Source organism: Macadamia integrifolia, chromosome 4 (assembly GCF_013358625.1).
Source record: "Macadamia integrifolia cultivar HAES 741 chromosome 4, SCU_Mint_v3, whole genome shotgun sequence".
Taxonomy (NCBI): Eukaryota; Viridiplantae; Streptophyta; class Magnoliopsida; order Proteales; family Proteaceae; genus Macadamia; species Macadamia integrifolia.
In genome coordinates this window covers 4,029,710-4,056,836 of record NC_056560.1, presented here as the reverse complement: position 1 = coordinate 4,056,836, position 27,127 = coordinate 4,029,710, and the positions used below count along the sequence as shown (strand labels likewise).

Here is a 27,127-nt window from a genome sequence, read left to right as displayed (position 1 = left end):
GGGGGGGGGGGGGGCAGTGGCTTGATTCAGGGGTTTAAACATTCTGACGCCACGCCCACACACTCAAAAGCAATATCTCTCTTCTATTCTTTCTTCTTCTGCCGCTGATCTAGTATTTGATCTCTTGGTTTGTTTCCCTTATTCTCCAGGTTAGGGTTGCAACACAGGTGGACCCAGGTTGTTGTGTTTTAATCCTAACTGAGCCTGAATTTGGTCATGCCCAATCCAGTTCAGTTCAAACCAAGCCCAAATTCAGCCTGAGTGGAACCATTGGCCCAGGTTCAATGCCAATAGGAGTTTGGTTGGGCTAAATGAAGGATTGTGAGCAAGAATATTTTTTACCCACCTGATGGACTGATAATTTCCATGGAAAGGATCAAACAGAGTTGGGTGTAGATGGTTTGGTAAATCCATGGTTACATGTGTGTTTAGCATTAACAAAGGAATGAAGGTTGGTGGAAGCATGGCTTTCCTCCATTTTATTATTATTTTTATTATAATTATTATTATTTTGAATGATAATCTTATTGGAGAAGAAAGAATCAGAAGTCCTCATTATTAGCAAGCAAAGGCCTAATCTTTTATGTGTTTCCTCAACTAAACTCAACTCAACTCAACTCAGCCTTATTCCAACTAAATGGGGTCGGCAACATGGATCCTTACCCTCCAATCAGCTCTATTCAAAGTCATACCTAATACAATGTGTAAGCTATGCATGTCTTTCCTCACCACTTCTCCCAGTGTCATTTTATGTTTGCCCTTGGCTCTTTAGCTCCTTCAATCTGAATAAAATCGCTCCTCCTTACTGGAGCACCTAAAATCCTCCATTGAACATGGCCATGCCACCTCAAACGGCTTTCTCGTAGCTTATCCTGTATCGGAGCTACTTCTAAATCAGCTCTAATTTGATCATTCCTTACTTTATCCTTCCTAGTTTTGCCACACATCCAACTCAACACCATCATCTCAACTACACTAAGTTTATTTATATGACACTTCTTAACTACCCAACATTCCGCACTATAGATTATAGCCAGCCTTATACTTGTCTCAAGAATTTTTGTTCAAGTTCTAGAGGAATATGTCAATCACAAACACTCCGGACACACCTCTTCACCCATTCTATTCTAATTCTCTGTGAAACATCATCCTCTATATCACCTTCTTTATTTATGATTGAACTCAGATATAATGTAGAAGTAGATTACAAAGTAACTACTCCCAAAAAATTACAACTCCAAACCCCAACTCAAATAGGACTCTAGAACTATCTTGACAAAGTACAGCAATAGGACAGAAAAACCACCAGAAAAATACCCAGGAAGTACTTAAAAGAACAAGATTAACTTAACAATAACAACCCAACAATAAAGAACCCAAACTCCAGGAGAGAGAAACCTACGATTAGGAGTGTGAAGGGTTACCTGCGGCTGGAGCTGGGCAGCTCAGATTGGCCCCAAACAAAGGTCGATTGGAGCCCTTAATGTGAAGAACAAAACCTCCAAAGATGAAGGGTTTCTGCCGGCTGAAGTAATAGTTACACACTTTCTTGATTTCAGACCTAGGAGAGAGAATTTGAGAGAATTCTCCAAGAACAGCAGCTGGCCTACTTTACTGGCTCCCAAATCAAGACCGAGTGGTCTTCTAGAAGCCTAGAACAGACCCTTTAATGGGATGGATGCACAGATCTCCGAATGAGAATGTGAGAAGGATCGATTGGGACTCATTGGCTGGTCTTTCTTGCTGATCGATTATGACTTTAGCAGAGTTTCAGATCTGGGAATTCTCTGGTCGATCACAGCAACCATGAATAGTAACAGTAAATAAAGTAAGGAAAAGAAATGGAACCAAGAGAATTGTGGGTGCGGGTGGCTATCTCAGCCCGGGCATCTCACCCACAGCTATCTCGGCTGTTAGAAGCAATTGACTGCAATTTTCTTTATTCAAATCTGTGAAATCTGAGTAGAAGAGCTCCTCTATAAATAGAGAGCAAAAATCAGCTAATAGCAATCACATTAGAACTAGGAGTTGTACTCCTAATAGGACTAACACTAGAAACCTAATTGGAATAGGCAACTAACTAGTTAATCAGCTACCAACCACTAATGGGCTGATTACAATTAAATCGATGGGCCCCATGGGCCTTTATTACTACGTAACAACTTAAACAGTTAAGTGAGTAAATCGATGGGCCCAATGGGCCTTATTAACTAATGAGATAAATTAATATATTAATAACCACTTAAGTGGAGTTCGACTAGCCCACTTTGGGTTGGGCTCTCCTCCTGCGGCAGTCCATGATGGATGTGGATCTACATCAAGATACCTAAAGAAATCAATTTGCTAAATCTCCCTCTCATCAATTTTTACCACCTCGTTATCTATCCTAGTGTAACTAAAGTTACACACCATATCCTCTTTTTCGTTTTACTTCTCTTAAAACCTTTTGACTCCAAGATTGATCTCCATAATTCCAACTAGGCGTTAATCTCTGCTTTTGTCTCATCCACCAAAACAATATCATTAACAAAAAGCATACACCAAGGATCTTGATATTGAATGTCATTGATTAAATCATCCATGATAAGCGCAAACAAGTTAGGGCTTAAAGCTGATCTATGACATAATGTAGCACAATTGTATTGGGGATTCATTACCTTGACCCCCCATAGTTCTTACACTAGTCACCACACCATCATAAATATCTTTAACTACATCCACATATTTACTTGAAACACCTCACTTTTCTAGTACACGACAAATTAACTCTCTAAGCACTTTGTATTAAGCTTTTTCTAGGTCAATAAATACCATATGGAGATCCTTCTTGCAATCTCAAAATCTTTCCATGAGTCTCCTAAGTAAATAGCTTATGTTGCGAATCTTTCTAGCATGAAATCAAATTGGTTCTTCGTAATAGTATTATCTCATCTTAGGCGAGTTTCGATAATTCTCTCCCATAATTTCATAGTATGACTCATTAGTTTTATGCCTCTATAGTTATTGTAGCTCTTCTGCGAAGCAGGGGATAAGGCTACGTACACTTGCCCCTCCTAGACCCTGCAGTAGAAGGAGCCTCGTGCACTGTGTTGCTCTTTTTTTTTTTTTTTTTGTTATTGTAGCTCTAAATATCACTTTTATTTTATAAATTGGACCACAATGCTTCTCTTCCATTCATCTAGCATTTTCATTGTGCACACAATCTTATTAAACAGTTGGATTAGTTAAGATATACCACAATTTCCTAAGCTCTTCCACAATTCTTTTAGGACCTCATCTGTACTTGTGCATTGCCTACTTTCATCCTCCTTAAAGCTTCTTTTACTTCAGGCACCTTAATTTTTCATATATATATTTATGACATGTCTTGATGAGTAATGCAGCCTTCTGGGACACTATTGCTCGAAATGTCTTCATTAGTAGGCAATAATTGTTCCATCTCTCCTAAATGTCATCATCCATTATTTGTACTTTACCATATTTGCTTTTAATACATCTAACATGATTGAAATCTCTACTCTTCATTTCCCTCATTTTAGCCATCTTATAATAGTCCTTTCCCCTAATTTTGTGCTCAAATTGTTATAAGATCCTCATATTTATTTGCCCTTGCATTTCCCACAATATTTTTAACTTTATTTTTGGAAATTTTATACATTCTTAAATCATCTACATCCTTAGTCCTTTGTCATGTCTTACAAAAAGCTTTCTTGGCTTTAATGGTTGTTTGAACCTCATCATCGCATCACTAGGTCTCCCTAGAGGATTGGCATTTTCCTTTTGATTCGTCTAGGACTTCTTTAGCAATCTTCTTAATACAAGCAATCATCTCATTACACATCGTATTAGTGTCTCTATCAAAGTTTTCTCTTTTTAATCTCCACCAACTTATCCTAGCGTAAATAATCTCATTTTTCACGATTTGGAGAAATAAGACACAAATCCATGACCACTATTCTATGTCGCGTGGTTAGACTCTCCCCCGATATAACCTTACAATCCTTACATAACAATCTATTCGACCTTCTGGTTAGAAAGAAATCTATTTAGCTACTATGATGCCCACTTTTGAAGGTAACTAAATGATCCTCTCTCTTTTCAAAATATATGTTTACTGCTTACAATAGATAAATCATAAGCCATAGAAAAATTTAAGACTGAAGTGCCGTCCTCATTCCGCCCTCCAAAACCATAACTTCCATGTACACCTTCATAACCTCTACAGTCTCTCCCTACATGTCCATTCAAATCTCCTCCTATAATAATCTTTTCTCCTTGACTAAAACCTTGCACTAATCCATCCATGTGTTCCTAAATTTTTATATTACTACTTTCATCCAATCCTACTTGGGATGCGTAAGTGCTAATGATATTGACTACCTCTTCTCCAACATAAGCTTGATGGACATAATTAACTCACCAAATCTTTTAACATTCACCACATCATTTTTACACTCTTTATCCACTACTATGCCCACTCCAATTCTACTACTTTTATCCCTATATACCAAATTTTAAATTCATCCAACTCCTTAGATTTGTTACCCTTCCATCTAATCTCTTGAATACAAGCTATGCTCTTTTTAGGGTGGTTTTCTGAATTTCTAAAAACAGGAATTGTGGCCTATGAATATGCAAGTCATCATCAGACACTATTTTTTTTTTTTTTTTTTTTTGTGTGTAGGGGGTGTGGTGGGGTTGGTTAAAGAGTATCATTCAGACCTTTTGCAGTTTTATGGTATGCTTTTGGTTATGGTTAAGAAAATGTTCTCTTATAACAACAGTTTGTTGGTCAAATACAAGGTGAATAGCCCTTTCTCTTTCTTCATTCCTTCTCAATTCTCTTCACTACATTAACTGCAGATAAGTTTCTTGATATTTCATATAGTCTCTGTTTTTTGTGTTGCTTGCTCCAATTGTCACTTAGACCCACAACCAGTTTCATAACTTTAGTGCTAATTGATAACCCATCAAGAATGTCTTCCCTTTATGAGGGAGCAATTCTGCCCAACACTTTCATAAACCACAAGTAAAGCACTTTAGGCAAGAGCTTACAAATTCTACACACATGACTAGTAGACTGAATCTTATTAAGCAGGAACACCCCAATGCCCCAATCGATTGGTTTGGATATGCTCCACAGAGAATGGGATCAGCTGTTGGTGATTGGGAAAACCTCTCCCAGGGATTAACTTTGGACAGACATCATTAATTTGTTTCACGTGATATTGGCACACATTAAAATGCTATCGAGTATCTATCCAATGAGAACAAAATCTAACAATTCCAAGTTCTATGGAGAAAGATATGAATCATTTACTGATGGGGTGATGACCAGTGACAGAATTCTATTTTAGGAAGTCTAATTAGATAAGGAGTTTATATCAAGTCTATTTCTTCAATTAGTAGTTTATTTGCTATACTAGTTGCAGAATTGAAATAGGAGTCAGTTATTTAGCTGTTTAATTAATATATTTTTTCAGCTTTAAAAGCCAATGTTAAAATTCGTATTTGGCATAGAGAGTCTATATAAAGGGCTGGAAACAACTTTTCTTTTTTGATAGGTAGGCCCCAAGGAGAGTTGAACTCATGACCTCTTAATTGTGAGGTGTTGGTCACTTGGTCCTTGCCAACTGAGCTATCCCCTTGTGTGGGAAATTTTTTTTGGGTGTTTGGAATGGAGTAAGAATCATCGGTGATATCTCCTTTTCATTGCTGTATTCCTAAGGCAGTAGCCTGGTGATTTAGTGTTCTTATTGCTGGTTTAGATTTATAGCCCTTAATTACATCTTGTCACATTGTGTCGAGTTTCAGGATATTCTCCTTCAAACTTCCTTAGACCCATTACCCACAGGAGTTTTCAATCCCTTGTCTACATCACTTAAGACTTCAACCATCCATTCCTTCCAGATGCCAACCAACCAAAGTTGTCAAAGCGTCAACCCAAGGCATTGGAGGGAGCCTGGATGCAAGGTGACCATGGTGCCTGGACGCCTAGGCAATGCCTTGACAACTATGCAACCAACCATCTCAAGGGTGGAGCAGTGACATCTTTTCATGTTAAATATGCAGTCTTTCATTGCTACAATGTAAACCATAACATAAACTTTTTGAAGTTAACAAACATGGGTACAAACAGACAACTAAGCTCTCAGTCTTCTGACGCCAACAGCCTGAAACTATCCCAGATGACATAACTTCCACATGCTCAAGTGACATGGACAACCCCAATTGATATACATGACATAGCACTTTGAATTCTGTCAGTTTTCTAAACAGCCAAAAACTAACTTCTACAACACCAAATAGCCATTTGGTTTGTTTAGATTCTTCAATTGTGTAAGACATCCTAAGTGACTTAAAGTAGCAACATGACATTGGAAAAGAGGTGCATCAATAGCTCAAAACAGAAGGCATATATTCTAGAGCTCTCTGCAGGATTTCATAGTGTATCATCTTCCAACATAAATTACAAGAGTCCAGAACTCAAGATCAAACTGACAATTTGTTCCATTCAAAGAGATCGTTTTAAACATCACGGAAATTGAATTCAAACAAAAAGGATTCAGGCTGGCAATTTCTAGCCAAGGAACTCCAGAACACTCAGACCCATGCATTTACTGGCATGGATCACCTTCAATTTTAATCCTATGGTCAATTGACTGTTGGAACCTGAATACATTTATTTATTTCCCGGATGACTAAAGAGAATTATTTCTCATCATCTAAATATGGCATGCAACAAACAATAGACATCCTCGAGAGATCCTAAAAGGTCTTACCTCTCAAAACACATCCATACCAAATTGAGGATCCTCTTCCCACTAGGACATCCCCAATGATAGATGCACTCGGGGCCACAAATGCATCTTTATCAACAGCAGGAGCTTTGTCAAATATATTCATTAGCGTCCGATGCCTGGATACTAAAACAACATGGAGAAAGAGATCATTAGCTGATAACAAGAACATTTATCAAAAAGAAAAAGAAGACCAAACACATAGTTGCAAAACGGAGACAAACATAACTAGATTCTGTAAAAATAAACACAAGGAAGTCATTCCCTCATGTATAAGAGAACAATAACTACAAAACCAAACATTTCAACTTCCGTCTTAACTTAAGAACAGAATCGATGCCTCAATTATGAAAACGAATTTCTCCTTCCTCTTTTTTAATGGAGCTCTCGCCTCTTTAACATACATATGTTATCAAATGGGTTGCAAAAGCAAACCAAGTCAATGGTATATTGAATCAGGAGCAAATCATGTTATCAAAAAAGACACTTATTGAGCAGATATTTGGCATAAGATGCACATACATATCTAAACACATGTCAAGCCATTCACATGTATGTCCAGATGCATTTGAAATCTAGTAGGGGCAGCATCCTACAATGGAGCAAATTCAACAAAGAGACACCAACCAAGTTCAATGAGTTCCCAACAAGCCTGAGAAGAAGCTCTAGGATCTCTGAATGGTTTTATGAACAACAAATATAGAAAATAATGGAAGAACAACTACAACCTAGCATCTTTATCAAACTGGTGACATCACTCAAAATCATAACTGCAAGTAACTACAGAGTAAATAGGTTCTCAGTATAGTAATAAATAAAGCTTCTGATTCATCTAATAATCACGGATCAACTACAGCACAAATAGGGAGGTTGTATATCTGATACTTGTGTTGATTGCTGAAAGGCTAGAAAATTTGATGGTTGCGAACCATTTCAGACGAGTTCTTGGGGACTGAAGTTGGATGTTTTAGAATTATTCCAAAATAGATGCTTCAACCTTGGCACACAGAAAGAAATGCAGCAAAAATATTGAAGAATTAGGTAACTTCTGGAGTGATGCAGGGAATTACACCTCACCTCATCGTGATTTGAAAAAAGGGGCTATATCACTGCTCTATCAAGGGTAATTGGGATATAGCCGACTCTATTGCCTAAATCAACATCAAAATTATCATGAAACCTAGCAGCAGGTCATACCATTATGCACGAGTGAAAGAGGCCAAATGGTTTAACAGTCCATTGTGGACGTCTTGTCTTACATTTTAAGCTTTTCTGTCTCACTACTCTCTCTAATTTTTTTTTTTTTTTTTTTTGTGGTTGAATCTTTGGCATATAATTCTAACAACGATTAGATGGTATTTATGACTAGACATAAACTACTTCAAATAAAAGAACTTCCGTTTTAATCATCAAAACCATAAATTATCAAAAACAGAAAAAAACTTTAAGAACAGAGATCCCTTCCTTCAATATGCGTGATGTAATCAGACTCTATCGACCCAATATTAAAAAAACATGAAATGTCCATGCCGTTATGAGAAAACCCTTAACTAACCAAATCGAAAAACCAGAAAACAACAGGATTCTATACCGATCAAAATTGCACAAATATGAAAGAACTGTTTGCTTCGATAAAATTCAAGATATCCGTTAACCCTGACACTGATTTGTCAAAGATAAAATAAAAGAAGAAATTTGAATCATCACAAAAACTATATTCTCTGCAATCGTACGTGTGACAGATATAAGGAAATGAGCCCCAAATGCGAGAAATCCAAAACAAACTAAAGGAGACGTATGGGTGCAGCAAGAAGGGGAAGCTCACGTTGCTCTTGGAAATAGTAGTTGCCCTGGAGGCGGCAGCCGAGACGATCAATAGCTTGGCCAGTCTCGCGAATCCAGAACCCAACAGTGTAGATCGCTTTTCCAAGTGTTCCCATCTTCTTTTGTGCAGATGATCTAATCCCCCTGTCCTTACAATATTCTGCTCGGACTTGGCTTTTCGAGACGACGAGATGGGGAGTTCAGCTGTGACTGAGAGGCTGAGAGCAAACGAAGTAGCCAGAGAAAGGTCAAGGGTAGGCGAAAGGGCAGCCCCGGTTGAAGATCCGAAATTCTATAATCCTTGCAATTCTTTCTAATTACCAATGACCCCTTGCGAGTTGCGATCAATCATTTGAGAATGTGAGATGGACACAAATTCTTGGAGAGAGATGCTACTGGGAGTCTGGGACTCGGGAGACCTCAATATGATCGGGGTCAAGGTTGGGATTTCCCAATGAGCTCCCCCCCTCAAAAGTAAAATATGGCTATTAGCAAAATACCTTATTTTCTAATTTCATAAAAAAAAAATTATGAATATTGAAATGTTTCCATGAGAGAGCGTGGCATTCACAAGTTCAGAGATCAACGGGAGCATGAACTGAAGTATCAATAGGGATAACATTTCCTCCTATAAGAGCCTAAGAGGAGGCAAGGTGGTCATTTTGCCCCTATGTGTCAACCACATGAGCCACAATCCCCAAAGAATTCCTTTCCCAAAATTTTATATATAGCAATATATTTATCACTTTGAAAAAAATAAAAAATTATAAGGATTTCCTTCAGTTATGATGAAGGATTCGATCGAAGCCTTTATGGTGTCCATAAGATATAGGGGAAAGAGTGAAATATCGTCGACCATTTGTAACTAAGGGGAAGATATTAACAACCACTGATGGTTTTACGGTTTCTTCATAGCACCTATCGAAGATCATCTTTAATTTTTCTTTTTCATGGAAATCAAAATAAATGACTAAATTAAGGATAAGTTACACTCAAGGTTCCTCTTTTAACACTAGTGTCTGAGGTGCCACGGTATCTTTGGTAAAGGTGCCACAAACACAATATCTTTTTTTTTGGTGGAACCACAAGTAGAGTATTAATATATGTTAACTTGGGATTATGAAACAACCAAAACATCCTAAGTTTCTAACATAAAAATACTATGTTTGGATGGGTATGGTTCAACATAATGTATTTTTTATTTTAACCTTTAATTTAGATCATGGTTATTAATATTACACTCAAATCATGGCATAGTTTGATTTAATATAAGACCATCAAAGCTTCGATTTTTTTTAAATGTTGTTTTGCATCAGCAGCCAATGGTTTGAATCGAAGATTTAAAAAAAAAAAATTAGAAGCATAATGTTGAGTTGTATCATTTCAATTGGAATATTTTGTAGATATATAAAATTGGGATATTTTGATCATTTCAACATCAGCTACAAACATGTATTAACATTGTTTGTGCTTGAGGCATCTCAAACATCAATTTTAAAATATTGAATACATGAACACAAGGCATCTCAAACATCAAATTTAAAATATTGAATACATGAACACAAGGATGGAGTTCGTGCATAGCAATGGTATCCAAGAGGCATGTTAAATTGACTATGACTCGCGAGGAATTGCTTAGTCATCTTAGATCAGTTTCTATTGACTCAATACGTCCATGGTTTCAAGTATCGATATCATATCGATTATATTGGTCATATCGTATTGATATTGACTGAGACCGATCCTCCATCCTTGATCGATCCAATTTAGTTACCCATATCGTTTCAGGGGTAAAACAGTAAAAAAAAAAATGTACATTTCCTAAAGCAAAGGTAAAAATGACATATACACATCGATCCTCTCCGATACCAATCCAAATCAAGAGAAACCAATACCAAGAACTAAATCCATGAATACGACTCAATTGATCCAACTAATTTGAGCTTTATTATTATTATTAATTTTTTTTTTGTGTGTGTGTGTGTGTGAACCCATTATGTAAATGGCTTACCATCAATGATTAGAGTAAAAAATCATTGAGTCTATTTATAGAGATTAGAGTATCCTCCATAAAAATGTCAAATTTTGTAGTTCATCTCAATCAGGTGTTCCACTGTATATCTTCTACTATTTTTTCTTATATTTTTCATAAGTGTTTTGTATAGGGGAGTGTGGTTCCTGCACATTGAACAATGAAAGAACACGTGGAGACTTATCAACCATAAAGGGCAGAATGGTATTTTCAGATGGCCCTGTGTCTAGCCGTAGGGCTGCACTGCCAGGTAGTGTTCATTAATATAACTTTGGATAAGAGTTAGTACATGATTGGAGGATTCTTTTCCCCAAACCCCATCTGAGCCATCACTTGGTGATATAAAAGACCTGTACATAAGCTCATCATAGACCATTGAGGGAACAAAGCACAATCATGAATACTTATTAGGCATGTTTGGTATGCATTCTCAGAATGGATTCTGGATCTAAAATACTTTGGAAACGATAGAAAACAGAGAAGAATCGGATTCCAAAATGTGTTTTTGACCTAAAATCTATTCCAAAAAATGCATACCATCAAGGCAAGGGCTAGCCTCCTGCTCACTTTATATTCAATTGGGAGTATGGATTAAAATTGAGATCAAAGCCAACACCGGATGGTATCACGAAGGTGATAATTAAGTAGTCGTTATTCAGGTAAGCATGAATTAAGTTGTAAAACACAAGCTGAAATTGAGTACATCTAGTTAAGTGACCATACTAGTCCATTTCGCAGAGCTCCCTTGCATTCAATGTTTTCTTTTACCAACTGTGAAAAGAAGCGTGAGATCCAATGGCTAGTAACTCACCAACAACTCAGATAAGCATTCCAAGTTCAAAGCTGGTAGTTTCTGTGGTTGGTGTTTCAGTTTCTGCGCGCATTTTATGGTAAAATGCTCAAAAAAGTCCTATGAATGTGACAGCTGGATTTGGAGATTAAACCCCCAAATTTCCATGATGATGACAATTTAAAAGCAAGACAATTACAGACAGTTTTGATCCTAAGATCAACATTGAGTTTTAATCGAACAACTTTTACCAAAGGCACAACACATAATCAAACTGACAATTTTATAAGTAGGCCATCTGTGTAGCAAATGTAACAAGCCGTCATATTTATTACTAAATATCAAACGGAGAAAAAAACTCACTGCCTCAAGCTTTCCACAATGTAGGATGCATAGAGATCCCTGCACCAGAAACATCAGCCATGAGCAAATAAATGCCAAGAATAGGTATCAAAACATCAGCCACTAAAAATAACACCTAACACCATTAACTGGTGTTATATCCACACACGAGGCTTCTCTAGGTGAGCCTGGTGAAGCCATATGTAAAATGCATCTATGACATACATACATACCTATCAAAATTACATGCTTGAAGCTAACTAAACATAATTTACCAGGGTATACTATCCTTAAGTAGAAAAAGCACAATATGCGAAGCACCAAGAAAATAGGCAGTTATCTAATCCAAATCAATGCGTAGTAGGTCAACCAAAAGAAAAAAGCACATTGGGGGCCCTTTGAACCACCAGGATTACATTACACCTAGAACAGTGCTTCACAATGCTGTTGCACTTAAATATTTAAAAAATAAATGGCAGTTCACAAATTATATGAATGATATATTTACATATTTAATGCAGTCTTTGTTCATACAAAATAAAATAAAAAAAGAAACTGTGCAAATTTTTTTTTATATCCCTAAAAATAATTGGAAAACTCACATGGAGTACTTGATTGCTTTAATGGCATCTTCAGCAGGAAGGAAGTCATTCACTGCAACTGTTTTATTCTCGTTCTTCTTGTCTTCATTGTACATAACAAGTGAAGGTTAAACAAAGTAATGAAGAAGTATAAGAAAATATAGAAAACAACGATTTGATGGTCTAGATCATCCAAATGGACTGATAGCCTAGGGGACCTCGCTAATCATGACTAACAAACAAGTAAAGAACATAATTGAATTTAATTAAACATAAATTCACCAAAAAAAAAAAAAAGTAAAGAATAAAAATTGGATGCAAGGAGTGGATACAGTCCTCAAAGAAGCGGCGGATCTCTGCCAATCGATGTGGAGGAATCTCCTTGATATCCCGATAATGACGAAACTCAGGGTCATCTGCACATACTGCTATTATCTTATCATCCTTTTCACCCTGCAAGGATACAATTTTATAGATTAATATAAGTCTTTCTACAAATATCTAACCAACGGTTCAAAACAGGAGAAAAATTACAGTCAGCACCATTTTCCATGGGTCTGAAAATACATTAAGGCAAGAACAAGTTCCCAGTTAATGCAAAACACTAGGGGAAGCACTCAGTTATAGGATGAGAGGGACATTTTACCTGATCAATCATAGGCATCAGTCCAATAGCCCGGGCACGAAGGAAACAACCAGGAATTACAGGCTCCTGTGCATAGAGAAATCCGCCAAGTGGATATAGAAGCATAGCATGAAAAAACAAAAAGAAAACAAAGAGATGGGAGGAGGTAGGATTGACAAACATTATTGTCACTGTCCTTGTGGATAAAGAAAGGGTGGGGAACCAACATTAAGTACCTGCATTAATACCAAGACATCCATGGGATCACTGTCTTCACAAATGGTTCTTGGGATGAAACCATAGTTGTGCGGATACACAACAGACGAGTAAAGAACACGATCAATCTAATTCAATACCACCACTCATTAGTTATCTTTGCATATTGATGTCAAACATGATCCTAAATCTTAGCACAGAAAACTCTAGCAAGGAAAACAGTAGTGTGGACAGATATTAAATGAAAGGTGAAACTTAGTTTTAGTGTTATATACTCTGTTCCAACTAATGATTGTCAAGGTTATAGTCATACATATGGTGTTTTTGCCAGGTAATTGTACCTATAGTTTAAATATACCTCAAATTTTCAATTGCCCACACTCACGGCTCACACACAGCTTTCCATCTAGTACGATAAAAAAAGGGGATACAGAATCAATGAGGAATCTGAAAAAGAAAAATGGAATATAAGGGGTATGCCCCTGAACTAATATTTTGGTTCATAAATATGTGTGTGGGGTAAGATTGCTTTGCCAGGGAATTGTTTCTCAAGCTCAAGAAACATCTTAAATCTGATTCTTCTTTGCAAGTTCTTAAAACTAGTAAAGCATGGATAAAAATAGTTGAGCACTGTTTCTGAATTCTGAGCCACATCGCAGATTGTCACAAATTCCTACCGTTGGATTGGTACTTTTCCCTTTGATTTTGCTAACCATGAGTAAAATTTGGTGTCCAATACGACCATCCGACCTTGTATTAGAGCATCCCCATGTATTTTCAACAGTTTAGCACCACATGGTGTTGCCCTGCTCAAGGATTTGTTTTCGGATAACTACATTGTATCATTTTACTTATCATGTTTACGTGTTTTTACCATACTAGAATTAAGCCATAACAGACTTAATTGGGATTATTTTATTTCAGTTTCTAACTGGACATGCCTTTTTAACCTCCACAATCTTCCAAACTTAGCTACATGTTACAGATTGATAATTTGATATTACTGTCATATAGCAAAATTTTGGAACTCGGGTGTATGATGTGTCTGACCTACGAGTTGTAAAGATTTCCCCCACCCTGGCACCTAAAAGTGTCTCCTATACACATTTTTGAGAATCACTAACATATATGATGCTTTGAGTTCAACAATCAGTGTGTTCCTCAAGCGTGGAATCTGTTTGGGTACACTTACAGATCCCTCTCCCTCACATGGGTGCAGAAGTAGAAGCAACAAGGTCCAGAGAGAATTATGATCGTCTATAACACAATGAATATGGATTTCCATTTAAAACATTATATTTTGATTTCAACAATTAAAAAATAATAATTATAGGGAAAATGTGTCGGTATTAATTATACACAGCCTCATTTCTGATGTATGCATGCCAACATGTCTGGAATCCAACTAGGGGTTTACAAGGGTCAATGCCGGTAGTATCAGTTAATTTTTTAACAACCCAGCCTGTGTTTACCCAAATATAAACCCAGCCTGTGGTAGATCCCAATCTAATTAAATTTGGGCTTTGAACTACTTCACGGACTGACACATGAACGTACTACTGAAACCCATACTGACATACTGAATTTTGTATCTCTTGTATCTCCAATAGTACAATAAAGATGGGAACCAAAATAGAACTCGAGATGTGACAAACTACATCTGAATCACTAAGCTCCAATCATGCCCTAGACCAAGTCAAAATATATTTAAAGTTGAAAAGTATAAATGGGCAATTTAATAGGAATATTAAAGTAACGACAAAAAAAGAGAGTTAAAAAAAAACATACTTTTATAAGGCCACTTTTCTTGTCAAGCTCATACTTGACCTTGCTACCCTTGCCAATCTCAACTACCTGTTACAAAACATCGTAAGATATGTTGACACAAGCCAAAATTCATGGGAAACAAACTTCTACCCAACAACCCCCCCCCCTTTTTTTCTTTCTTTTTCTTAAGGTAAAAATGTGCCATATGAACTGATGTCCGCCATCCCTAATTCTCACTATCTCTTCATAATGATTTGAATCTTACAAACTGGAGGTCCGGAGCCATCAACCTCAGTTAACTCTTCCAAGTGCATCATGCACATCCTATCAACTATTTCAATTCACAATGGATTGGATGGGAATGGGCCAATGGTCAGCAGAATTCATTTCTCAAATGCACCAATAAGACAGCTCAGCACAAGTGAAATAACAGACTACTTACACAATTGAAAACAGCTGGTGCGCCAGGTCCTGCATAGAGCTAATGCAAACATAAGTACCAGACAAATAGGAAACTAGAAGTGAAAAGAAAAGAAAGTTCATATGAATACTATGAAACTCCCTTCTTGCATGCATGCTCCTCCGGAAGCACACACTATAATAAAAGGGAGAGATCTATTAGTAGCATACTCAATCAAATAGGTGATTTTCTCTCCTATTATGGAATAGGAAAGGAGAAGAAGCCAAAAAAGAAAAAAAATAAAGGGCGTTGAAGAAAACCAAGAGTGAGTTGAAGAATCAAGAATATTAAGTTTAATGGAGATAGCTAGATCATATGGCTGGCCTGAGGTGCATGGCCTGCTCAAGGGCAAGGAGAATCCCTGTTGCACCTCATGAGCCATGATGATCCTGTACGTGTTGCGCAGTTTCTCACGTAAATTGACCACAAAAACTCTTTTGAGAAAGACTGAATACAGTAGACATATCAATATATAAAGATAAACTACAGGGACACAAAAACCAAAATCTTGGGCTTGTATAATTCCTTACCAATCTCAAGGTCATGCCACGGATGAGCAGCAACAGATCTTCGGGACATGGAAGAGAGTATCCTCTCATTAAGCACGACCGAAGGAAAATTCGAATTCTTCTCGCTCACTTCTCCATCATTATTAGCCATATTTACCTTTGAAATAGCCAAACAAGCATTAAATAAATGAACTCAATCCAGAAACCTTCAAGTCCAATAGGACCAATACCATGGAAAATAAATTGCAAATTCAATAACTAAATAATAGGGTTGGGAACTCGAGAGAAATTCGAAGATGAATACAAGCAACAAATAGCATCAACCCCCTTCCCCCCTCTCCCCCCCACCACCACCACCCCCCACCGGGAAAGAGAAAGAACAAATACGGGAAGCAAATAGGTAGGAACAGTTTTCCTGCAAAAATTACGAAAAGAGAAGATCACGAAACAATTAAAAAAAAAAAAAAAAAAACCAAGCGAACTACTGCAAGTAAAGCGTGAGCCAAATATATATGTTTAAATCAAAATAGGTAGCTATAAATTGTTCTCGCAGTAGAAGTATAAAAAGGTAAGTCACAGAATCCCCGAGAAATTTTATGAAAGCCTATTACAAACCAGCGAAGAGGGGGCGGTGGGGAGACACAAATTGGATCAATATTGTCTCTACCAAATGTATAGCATATGATGTTTCAGAAAGATAAAAGACACCAGAGGAGTAGCTGTTGGATCAGAAAACAACACTCCTCTATCTCTCCTTTTTCCTCAAAAGTTAAGACAAATAGGGGAATCGATCGATTGTTATTCATCCGCTAAAACTGCTGCACTTTTTCGAGCTTTGCTGCTTCTGTGAGCAGATGCCCTATTCAGCTCTTCTTCTTCCTCTAATATTAGAATCAAATAACTATTTCACTTTCAATAAAACTACAAGAATGTTAGCGATGCTATAAATAAAAGTGAAGAGTGAAGAGGAGTGAGCTTTCTTCTCCCCAGAATAAAAAAGAGGAAACGAAGTGAGCTTACAGCGTACAGACAGCCTCTGCAACGCACGGGTAGCCGATGGTGTATTACGAGATGAACTCCAGTATTGTTCTTCGTCGTTTTAGAGGCGCGCAACGGCGAGTTTTTCTTGGGCCCCACCACTTCCTAATGCATCGTCCCACGTCCACCTAACAACGTCCATGTGACCATGTGACCATGAGTAGTCAGTACTAGTAGAGTGACCTGGATTTCTCTTTTCTGTTTTTGGTAATGGATGATCTTCCGTCCAGGACCTGAGTCCTCTCCAATGCGTCAGCGCGCATCCCACGCTGGGAGCCCCCCTTGGCGTGGTGATAATTTGGATTGTGATCCTCTCCAGCGGTTAGGCGCTCTGGCGACGCTCCAGCCGTTGTATGACCGTTGGACTCTTTCTAATGTTGGAAAATATGTAAATTTATGAGGGTTTTGTTGGATACTTGGATCCGGATCCTCCCCATAGGATTCAAAGAGCCGGGCACATGTCTCGAGATTATCCCAGTCATGGAATCATTTTATGATCCATGAGCTCCATGGAGAGGAATCCTACTTGGGTTTTGTGTCATTCTCTTTTTTTCCTAATTTTTCTTAGGCCAATTTATTTGAAGGGGAGAAAGGAAAAAAGAAAAAAAGGTGGAATAATGAAGAATTTTTTCTTAAAATATCAAAAACCTTGATTATTTATTTGTTGGGTGAGCAATTTATTGTCATTTAATGCAATAATTATTGTTTATTAATGTAACTCCTACTTCTTCTTCTTCTTTTTTTTTTTTTAATTTGTCTACTAAATTTCCCACCCCATTCACTTCTAAAAATTGGTAGGACTTCATGAAAAAGTCATTGTATCTATCTCTCCTCCTTCTATTTCCTATTTTCTCCATAGAATTCTACTCTATGTTCTTTTCCTCTCTTTCCCATAAAGGTGGACCCCACTATAATGTTTCATTATTTTATTTCCTTTTCACAACATTTGAGGTCCACTTTCAGAGTTTAGCATTCAAACAAACATGGTCTTGTTTATTTTACCTCTTTTGTTTTGTATTTCTCTCTCCTCATTAGTGCATATTCAGCACCAAAGCACCGATGCTAAAGAGGATTCAAATCCCTTGGTTTAGGTGCTTGGAATGCTCCCAATTGTCAGACATGACTGGACGTTGGGCGCTATTGGAGAGAATCAGAATCCCTCTAGATGTATAACGAGTGATGCAACCTTTGATCCTTTGTAGCTCCCAACCCACCATTGAGCATCCAATGATTGAGAGGGCCTTGTGGCGCGTGCCTACTGTTCCCAATCTTCGGATGCTCCTAGGGGCTGGAGTGCTGCAGAGAATCTGAGCAGCCATCATATGCGTGCTGGAGAGGATCCCTTTTGTCCATACTATGCCAGTGTGCACGCTACAACGGAGAGGGAAAAATGTCATTTTGAACAAAGACAAGGTTAGTATCGGTTGTGCGGGTTAAAAGGTTCACCACAGATAGAATATGTGCAAACGTAACAATTCGTAGACCGGTCTGATTTTCCGCCTCGTTATTTTGTTGGATTTTCTCCATCCGGTATTCAGACGGTTCCTTCTGAGACTCTGCAAGTTTATTCTTCAGAAGAATCCAAACTAAAAAAATGGAAAAACGAGAGAGATAAACATATTACAGATCGCTGCCATTCGCAGAGAAGTTTGCAAGTTCCCTCTCCTCCGCCATTTTCCTGCTTCGATCAACTACTGTTACTCTGGCCTTAACTTCATTGGGCATTCAACTGGTATTTTCTCACTTCTTTATTATTGTCATTTTCATGGTTCCTTGCAGATCTGTTTTCACTGATAAAGCTTGAATTAATTCGCGTAAATATTTTCGATGTGGACTCAGTTCCTGATCTATTGAGTCTTTTATCTGTACTTACAAAACTTTCTTAATTTTAGAAAACCAAAGTTTATTTGGAACCGAATGTATTCGCTGTAAATTTAGGGTTTATTTGCTTTTTTGGATCTTTAGGGTTTAGATACTGCTTTTTAACTTTTACTTCTTTTTTTTTCTATGGAGCAGGCGCTGTTGGGGTTAGATAGTTGATTTCTGATACCATTTCCTGTATTTGCTGGGAATTTTTTTTTTCTAGGGTTTATTTCGTTTACTCCTCTCGAGATCTGCCACTCAAGATTTGGTATTGTTTGACGAGGAGCAGGTACAAATTCTTCGACTTCTTTTGTGCTGCTTTGATATTGTTGGATAAATCTGCTAACTTAAGTTCAACGGGTGTGGTTCATATTGATATTGTTTTCGGTGGAATCAGTTTTATTCTTCAAGCCGAATCTTTTTTGCTGAACCATTTAAATCTAATTTATTTTGTTTCCCTTCTTCTTTATCTGCATGAATTTACCAGTCTTCTTCTATTAGATCGTGGAGTCGGATAAAGCCTGATTTTCATGGAGGGAACTGGGGGTGATGCCGCTTCAGCCGTGGCACCTCTGGCCAAATGGAGAAGCGACTTCTCGAGGGCTTTTCAGTACTATTTGGATAGATCTACTCCTCATCCAGTCCAAAGGTGGCTGGGAACTCTTGGTGTTGCTGCCATATATGTTTTGCGTGTTTTTTATGTTCAAGGGTTTTACATTGTGTCCTATGGTCTGGGGATATATGTTTTGAATCTCTTGATCGGGTTTCTGTCACCAAAGGTTGACCCAGAGCTGGAAGTTTTGGATGGGGCATCATTGCCAACAAAAGGTTCAGATGAATTCAAGCCATTCATTCGCCGCCTCCCTGAGTTTAAGTTCTGGTAATTGAAGCTTTCCTCTGATGCCACTCAGTTTGATTGTCACTTCCTCTACGCTTTTTTTTAATCTTATATTTCACATGCAATTCAGATATTTCTTATGTATACTTGTCATTACAACATGTTAAAGTGTGATTCCGTATAGTTGCTTTCTCTTTCTCTCCCTGCCTGCTTAACTTGATTGTTTTTATGTTTTTGTGGTAATATTTTACTGTTTCACTCTTGGTGTATGAGCTGTAGGCCATTTATCTTCAGTGTCACGTAACATTTGTATGGTTGCATCAAGAAATGTAATGTCAAGCATGTTTTACAAATTCCATTAGTGTCTTGTTTCTTCCCTTGGGCGACGACCATTTGTAGGCGATTTTAACAACATTCCTTCACTCTACAATAAGTTTGATCGGAACATAACTTTGTCATTACAATTTAGATAGTAATCTTAGACTTGTTGGAAGCTAATTTTGTGCTATATCTAATACAAAAGGTCTCGTGTAAAAATAAGATCATTTGACTAGTCAAATTTATTAGAGAACAAGAACATTTCTCAAAGTGTTGATTTTTATTTTTGATGACTTGATGTGGCTTAATGTTGGTTTATGATGACTTGATGCGGCTTAATAAATTTTCAGTTTATTCACTTTGTTGATTTGTCTTTTTGATAAATATCTTGAATTGGTATGATTGTTTAATTTTTATTTAGCATATAAATAGAATTATATAATTTTTAATATGCTATTTGTGGCTTAATCTTGATTTGATGATTTGATGCGGCTTAGTAAATTTTCAGTTAATTCACTTTGTTGATTTGTTTTTGTGATAAACATCTTGCATTGGTATGATTGTTTAATATTTATTTAGCATATAAGTAGAATTATATAAATTTTAATATGCTATTTGTGCCAAATAAAATGGTTATATGAAAAAAGAACACTGGAACACATTGTTCGCCAAGGCCACACTTTGCAGCCGCATAATTGCCAAGGCAGTTAGGTAGTACCTCAAACGCCTTGGTCACCTTGGCCCCTTGATTATTGTGGTTTTGGGGATGTCAATAAGTTAGTTTCATTGTTGGTACTTTGGAAATGTAAAATTTAAGTATCTTGAAAAAGGTCACAATGTAAGTCCTTGGAAATATATAGGCCATTAAGTCTAGGAGAAAATCCAAATGAGCGTCTAAAACCCTCCTAGCCTCTCTGCAAAAAGAGCTACCTGTAAGCATTTGAAATTAAAATTTTGAATGAAATTTGGTTTTTACCATTCTTCCGTGAAAGAGAGCTGCAATGAGATGTTTCCAGTGAGATGCTTGGTTGGTTGGTGAGATACTAACCTATCTTATTTTGTCTATTCTATCCTTGTAACTACAAGAAAGTTTTGAAGTTCTTTAGTTGGTTGTAGATATTCCCTATTGTGCTTAATCTCTTATTCAAATCTAAATTTCTCTTAAATCTAATCACTTTTGGGTGCTGAGATCCTGTTATTTTTTATTAGTTCTGAAGCTTATTATATGGTTAGACATTCTCCATTATTTCGAATAAGATCTATGGCTACCCAGTTCAAGGAATTTGGACCCAAAAAATATTCTCAACTAGATCATTGACATGGTAAAAGGCAGTTATTGGATCACATGACTACTATTGAGAACAAATTTGAAGCCAAATATGGGCACTTTGCTAAGTTTGACCCCAAACGCCCAAGGAATGCTATCGTGGAAGCCGTTGATGCCAATCTGGTGATGGAGTTCTACATTTAACTTCTTCTTTAGGAGAGGTTGAGGAACAACCTATTGATGATAACGGTATGGTGACCCATGGCACTCATGTCTTATGTTTGGTTCCATCAACAAAGATTACTGAGGACGACAAAGATTGAGGAATCTAAGGTGCTTGCTATTATTATGGAAGTTGGAATGGAGGTTGAAGAAGTCGACAATACCATTAGAAGAAACCACTTGGATACATCCTTTACTCTTGATGATGATTGCAACATTGCACACATCGAATTCATCATTCCACCCGAATACTTTGAAGAGAAAGCTCTCAGGTTGAAGGCTTCATTCCTAAAGTCCCTACATCACCAAAGTTTTGTTTGTAACCGATCAAAGCTGCTACTCAAATGTTGTTACCCATTCATCAATATTAAACTCTAGGTTGTTTTTTTTTTTTTCAAGCTGGCAAGATCTGATGTAGATCAAGAGAGGTTTTAGCATAAGAATTCACACTCGAAAGGGCCCAAATCCTAGTATAATGGGTTAAATAAGTAGCCTAACGGGTTATATGGGTCATGGGCTTAGTATTTTATGTCTTCTATTATAATGGGCCTATTATGAAAAGTGAAAGCCCATATATGAGTGATTAGTGGTCCATACAAATTTAACTAGTTAGTCTTGGGGATGTTAATAGGTTTTTGGGGAGGTCAGTAGGTTAGTTTCATTGTTTGTTGTTGAAGACCTTGAAAATGTAAAGTCATTAAATATCTTGAAAAGAATCTCAATTTAATTCCTTGGAAATGTACATGCCATTAAGTCTAGAAGAAAGTCTCAATGAGAGTCTAGAACCCTCTTAGCTAAGACCTATTTATCGTGTATGTAGAATTTGGTTATATTGCCAGAAGTAGGAAAGGAATTTTAGTAGAAATTAGTTTTGTTTTGGAAATATTTTCCGTTCGTCATCGAATTCGTTGATTCTAATTTGAGATGTCCTAATTCAACTGAAACTCTCTAGTGGGAATCAATTTCTGTTTTGGAAAGATTTTCTTCTCCGTCAAATTCTGTTGTAACTAATTTTAGCTGTCCTAATTCAACAAGAACTCTATTAAATTATCTTCTTTCTAGAAAGTTTTCCCTTCACTGTCAAATTCAACCAAAAGAAGGGGGTTGCCATCCATCCCTAAGCCCACAACATGCTTTTATGAGACATGTTGGGCTGATTATGGGGTCCAGTCCCATGAGGAGGACTGGTATTGGTTTTGTATCAGGTTCGACTTGTCCATTAGGTCGGACCGGATCAATTTGATGTTTACCGGTTTCATTAAAGCCGAAACTGGCTTGATTAAAGGTTCAGTTCAGGTTGAACCGCTGAACTGGTTGGTTTCTGTCAGTCCAACCAGCTTCGGTTGAAAATTGACACCCCTACAAGATGTATTTTGGACCAATGTACATGGACCACTTTAGACCAATAAATATATTCTGAGCCAGTCCCAATTCAGTCAGATTGTTCATGAACCTAAATGCTATGGCCTCTGGGGATATCATACTTATAATTTTTATTGTGATGGAGGTGTAGAAAATTTGTTGATTGCAAGATCAAGGTGTGTGATCCTTATTATATTTTTTATTTGGAGTCATGCTGGACAGATTATGCTAGGCATGATTATTAGATTTACTCTCATGAGGGAAGGACTTGCTTATTTGCTCATCCTCCTGCCTTCCAGATTATTATGATTTGTGGAGTTTTTCCGTCCTCATCACACTGATTCTTTTGCTAACTTCCTTCTTTTGGATGGCTTTGTGGCTTCTTTATGTGCATCCATGAGTATTAGCAGATTTTTGGTGTATTTGCATCTATCCATTTTCTTTACTCACTGTTCAGGGGATTTTGATTAGTCAATAATTTCAAAAACTTTTAGGACAGACGTTAGTTTTCACTATTGTGTTCGATGCTCTTTTGATGTATCCTCTGAATGAAAATACTATTCTTTCTCCCATATCACATGCAGAATATTTACTTGTAGCTTAGTTTCCTTTTGGCTTTTCTATGTATCCTTTTTATAGGAAGCCTTTAGGTCCATGAATGGTTGAAGAATTTGTCTTTGATTAGCAGTATAATGGCTAATTTTTATTTTATTTTGATCAGCCCATGGTCTTGGAGGAACTTGAGCAACATCCAACTTTATTCAAGTGTCGTTGACAATATTGTGTCCAGTTGAAGTCCCTGATGATTTTTTTAAAAATCTTTTCTATTAATATTTGTTTCAATTTATACTTTATGGTTTCCCCACCTTTTGCAGCCATAGTAGTTTAAGGATCCATGGTTCCTGTGATAGGTTGGCTTTATTGGATCTGGATAGCCCAAGGCTGATCCAATCATAGTTCCACCTAAGGTTGGCATTCCTGTCTTGTTTACCTGATGGTCTATCAATGTTCCGCTGATCCTGATCTGAATTGGTCAGGGCCAATCTGATTTTGGATCATGGTCACTAAAATCTTGTAGCAGTCTTCTCCTCCTTTCTGTGAAAATGGTGTCCTAAAACAATATTTGACTCGTTTTAGTTCAGGGTAAGGGAGAAGATTTCATTCAGTCATCGACATGATCTTGATAGGGCATATGTCAAATCTGCCCATTTCAACCATATGGCTACCAAGTGCAAACCATTTTCATATTTTTCCGATGGTTCTTGTATTGCATCTAGTACCAAACAAAAATTGATTTTTCTAAAGCATCAAAGCGACATTTGTAGAAATCAGATTGATCTGAAATCAAACCCATGACTAGATGATGATGTGGATGATATGTGCATCAAGTCTGAACTCCTATTGGAAAGCATTCCAACTATGCTTCAGCTGGAAACTCAGCCCCTAGTTTTAATTTTGTTGTTCTGTAATACTTCTGCCCATATTTTCACTGTGTATGTTCAATGGTATATTTTTTAGGTTCAAAATTTGGTGAATACTTCCACCATGTTCGTGTAAAAAGATCAGCATCGATGTAAAGTTTGATCTGACCCTTTGCTGCATTTCTTAATATTTTTGTTGGATGTATGAAAAAATCACAAAAACCAGGCCGAGTGTAGAAATCTTACATATCAAGGTCTACGTGCAGATTGGTTTATATGTTTTCCTGCTAGACCTAGTAAAGGGAACAAGTATGGGAAATAATTCCAGAGAGGAAATGCGAAATGTCGTCTACAATTTTCATCCGATGTGTGTGACAGGAAAAAGGGAAACATTAGTGGAACCTAGAGGGAAATGGAGAAGTAATGAATTACAAGCCATAGATGTAATCCACTTGTGCCACCTCTTCTTCTGTCTTTTCCCTTACCCTGCTAATTTTTCCTTGGGAGGTGGTAAATGGTAAGCAGAGAATGCATTTTCCTCCTCAGAAATCTTAGTTGAACTTGACGCCTTTTAAAATCCAATAACTAACTTCTAGTTTTATATTTTTCTTCTTTTTGTAAATGTTTGTTTTTTCTGAAAGTTTGTTGGGTCTTTATCTTCCACTTCTGTTGAATAAAATTTTGAGTTCTATTTTGATGGTAAAGCATTTCATCTTTCATCTAATATCTAGTGACATACATGTGTTCTTTTTAATGATGGATGGTCTATTACAGACTTGAGGATTACTGATTGGTTTCTAGAAAGCTTAAAGGGGTAGGTTTCAGAGTTTAAGAACAATTAATGGCTATAGATCAGCAACTCATGATTGTGAATTACAGATATGAAGTTAATAAATAACAAGAATAAATCTTCAAAAGATGAGGTCGGTCGAATGGTTGGATTCATAAGTTAGTTGCTTAAGATACAAAAAACTAGGAACTCAAATATCTCAGAAAATAATGAACTGATAGAGGTAAGATTCTGGTCGACAACAGTTCTTGGTATCAAGTAAATCCAATGGTTAGATTTGGAGTTGTGAACTTATCTTACTTGAGTATTGGTGGAGGAGGAGGAAGAAGAAATGTCTAAGCATCCCACCTAGCTTTGTAGTCCCACCAGTCACTAATGGGATCCCACCAGATAGGACTGCATCTCATAGCAAATCCGAATTTCACAGAATAAAGGAAAGACTCCAGCCAAAATCTCATTAATCAATTTGTGGATAAAGCTGGACCTCCTTACAAACTTTATATAGAAGACTCAAATACTAAAATGCAAATGCCTAAACCAATCCTTAACTAATAAAGTAACATAAACTGAATAGGAAAATAAAATAATGATGGAAACTGACTCAAATTGAATGGGATTGGACTTATAGAATCCTAATCCAACCTAAATAATATACTTAAAAATAATTAAAATAAAATATAATGACACTTAACTAACTAATTTTGTATGCCAGCCTATACCCATATTATAGGCCTATTAAAGTGGTCCATTACAATGAAAACACATTGGATCAATGGCTCAACATACATGACCCAACCGAACCCAACCCAACCCAGCTCAAAGCTTATATCCAATGAAATATACCAATGTAGGTGAGTTATCTGCATCAATAATCTTCTCTCTTATGATGTGTAGGTATTCAATCACAAAGGCCTTCTTGATAGCCTTTGGTATGACTTTCTTCTCAATGTTTGATGTCCCTGTCTTTTGGCCTATTTTGCTCTGCTACTGGGTGGTTCTATTTGTTCTCACGATGAAGCGACAGATCCTACACATGATGAAATATAAGTACATTCCTTTCAGCATCGGTAAACAGGTGAGTTTAACGTAATTAAAATGGCCGTTGTTGTATCTGGCAACACAGTTTTGCTTGTTCTATTTTTGTCATCCGATTATGTCCTTAATTTTGGCAGAGGTACACTGGAAAGAAGTCTTCCCCAAGGGCTAGTAGTTTATCCAGAGACTGAAGTTTGTTGAATTCATACACATTAACGGGCGACGAGAAGGAAGATTAAGGAATTGTCTGAAATTTCTTGGTTCTAGGGTATCCCTATGGGAATTAGAACATATATTTCATGTCATTATGTGTGTTGAGAAGGTCAAAGTTCCTTTGTTGTTTGGGTAAGCTAGATGGTCAGAGTTCACTCATGCCTCTTCTGTGCATAGATATATGATGATGATTCTTTGTTCCCCGGTGCCACATTCAAATGACAGGCCATATAATTTGCTTTACTTAGAAGTCACACTTGGGCAATCTCAATGTCTTGAAGGTGGATTTAAAGAATGATCACCAGAAATAGATTTGGAGAAGGCCTGTGAATCTATCAGAACCTCTGTTTCAAAGCCACCGAATTTTTTTTTTTTCCTGGTTATAGCCCACCGAATTTGAAACATGATCGATTGAGGGAGGTTTTCTGAGAATCACAACTAGGAACAGAGTATAGCGGAAGAGGTTTTTCGTTGTTTCAATGAGGAATGCTCAAGCAAACTCCCAATCGTATAACTGTGGTGTCAAGTCTCAACTCTTACTAATAAACATTAATAGTACAAAACCTTGATTCCGAATAATGCATGTCTCAATTAAATAGTAACGCTCCATTGTGACCAATTAGCTGCGGAGTCTAGTTTCTATCTCCATATGGGTATCCTCCCCTTGAATTTCACACCATTCATGCGATATGGTATCCACACCGCATAGACAGTGGATCCAGGAAGAGGATACCCATGTGGGGAGAGGATCTAAAGTCATGGTGGTAGGAGTCTTGTGCACTAAATGCATTTTTATGCGATTGTCATGACAAAC

At 37.1% G+C, this 27,127-nt stretch overlaps 3 protein-coding genes across 9 annotated transcripts in view; 1 reads left to right on the top strand and 2 right to left on the bottom strand.

Annotated features, from left to right (window-relative positions):
• Nucleotides 1-8,965, bottom strand: part of LOC122077497 (gamma carbonic anhydrase 1, mitochondrial-like) — an 11,711-nt gene extending 2,746 nt beyond the window's left edge. Inside the window, exons 1-2 of the mRNA XM_042643444.1 lie at nucleotides 8,626-8,965; nucleotides 6,783-6,926 (exon numbers count right to left, since the gene is read on the bottom strand). Coding sequence (XP_042499378.1) covers nucleotides 6,783-6,926; nucleotides 8,626-8,740 — 259 coding nt within the window. The 5' untranslated portion in view covers nucleotides 8,741-8,965. The remainder of the gene's footprint in view (nucleotides 1-6,782; nucleotides 6,927-8,625) is intronic.
• A 2,621-nt stretch (nucleotides 8,966-11,586) lies between these two features.
• LOC122077498 (soluble inorganic pyrophosphatase-like) lies at nucleotides 11,587-17,120 on the bottom strand. 5 transcript variants are annotated; one of them, XM_042643445.1, is made up of 10 exons: nucleotides 16,967-17,120; nucleotides 15,968-16,103; nucleotides 15,529-15,572; nucleotides 15,420-15,458; nucleotides 14,999-15,064; nucleotides 13,231-13,338; nucleotides 13,016-13,081; nucleotides 12,702-12,822; nucleotides 12,391-12,472; nucleotides 11,587-11,848 (listed from the first exon to the last, which is right to left on the bottom strand). In XM_042643445.1, exons 2-10 carry the CDS (start codon nucleotides 16,095-16,097, stop codon nucleotides 11,806-11,808), a joined length of 699 nt encoding a protein of 232 aa, XP_042499379.1. In that variant the 5' UTR covers nucleotides 16,098-16,103; nucleotides 16,967-17,120; the 3' UTR covers nucleotides 11,587-11,805. The 5 variants fall into 5 exon arrangements, with proteins under 5 accessions (XP_042499379.1, XP_042499380.1, XP_042499382.1 ...); XM_042643446.1 differs by lacking the exon at nucleotides 16,967-17,120 and adding an exon at nucleotides 16,562-16,927; XM_042643448.1 differs by lacking the exon at nucleotides 16,967-17,120 and adding an exon at nucleotides 16,655-16,927.
• Nucleotides 17,121-18,447: 1,327 nt separating this feature from the next.
• Nucleotides 18,448-26,567, top strand: LOC122076765 (protein RER1B-like). Of its 3 annotated transcripts, none has more exons than XM_042642292.1 (5): nucleotides 18,448-18,716; nucleotides 19,071-19,136; nucleotides 19,349-19,727; nucleotides 25,960-26,140; nucleotides 26,238-26,567. In XM_042642292.1, the coding sequence occupies exons 3-5, from the start codon at nucleotides 19,378-19,380 to the stop codon at nucleotides 26,289-26,291; spliced, it is 585 nt and encodes a 194-aa protein (XP_042498226.1). In that variant the 5' UTR covers nucleotides 18,448-18,716; nucleotides 19,071-19,136; nucleotides 19,349-19,377; the 3' UTR covers nucleotides 26,292-26,567. The 3 variants fall into 3 exon arrangements, with proteins under 3 accessions (XP_042498226.1, XP_042498224.1, XP_042498225.1); XM_042642290.1 differs by having other exon boundaries at nucleotides 18,449-18,716; nucleotides 19,335-19,727; XM_042642291.1 differs by having other exon boundaries at nucleotides 18,449-18,716; nucleotides 19,001-19,136; nucleotides 19,335-19,727.
• The last annotated feature ends 560 nt before the right edge of the window (nucleotides 26,568-27,127 follow it).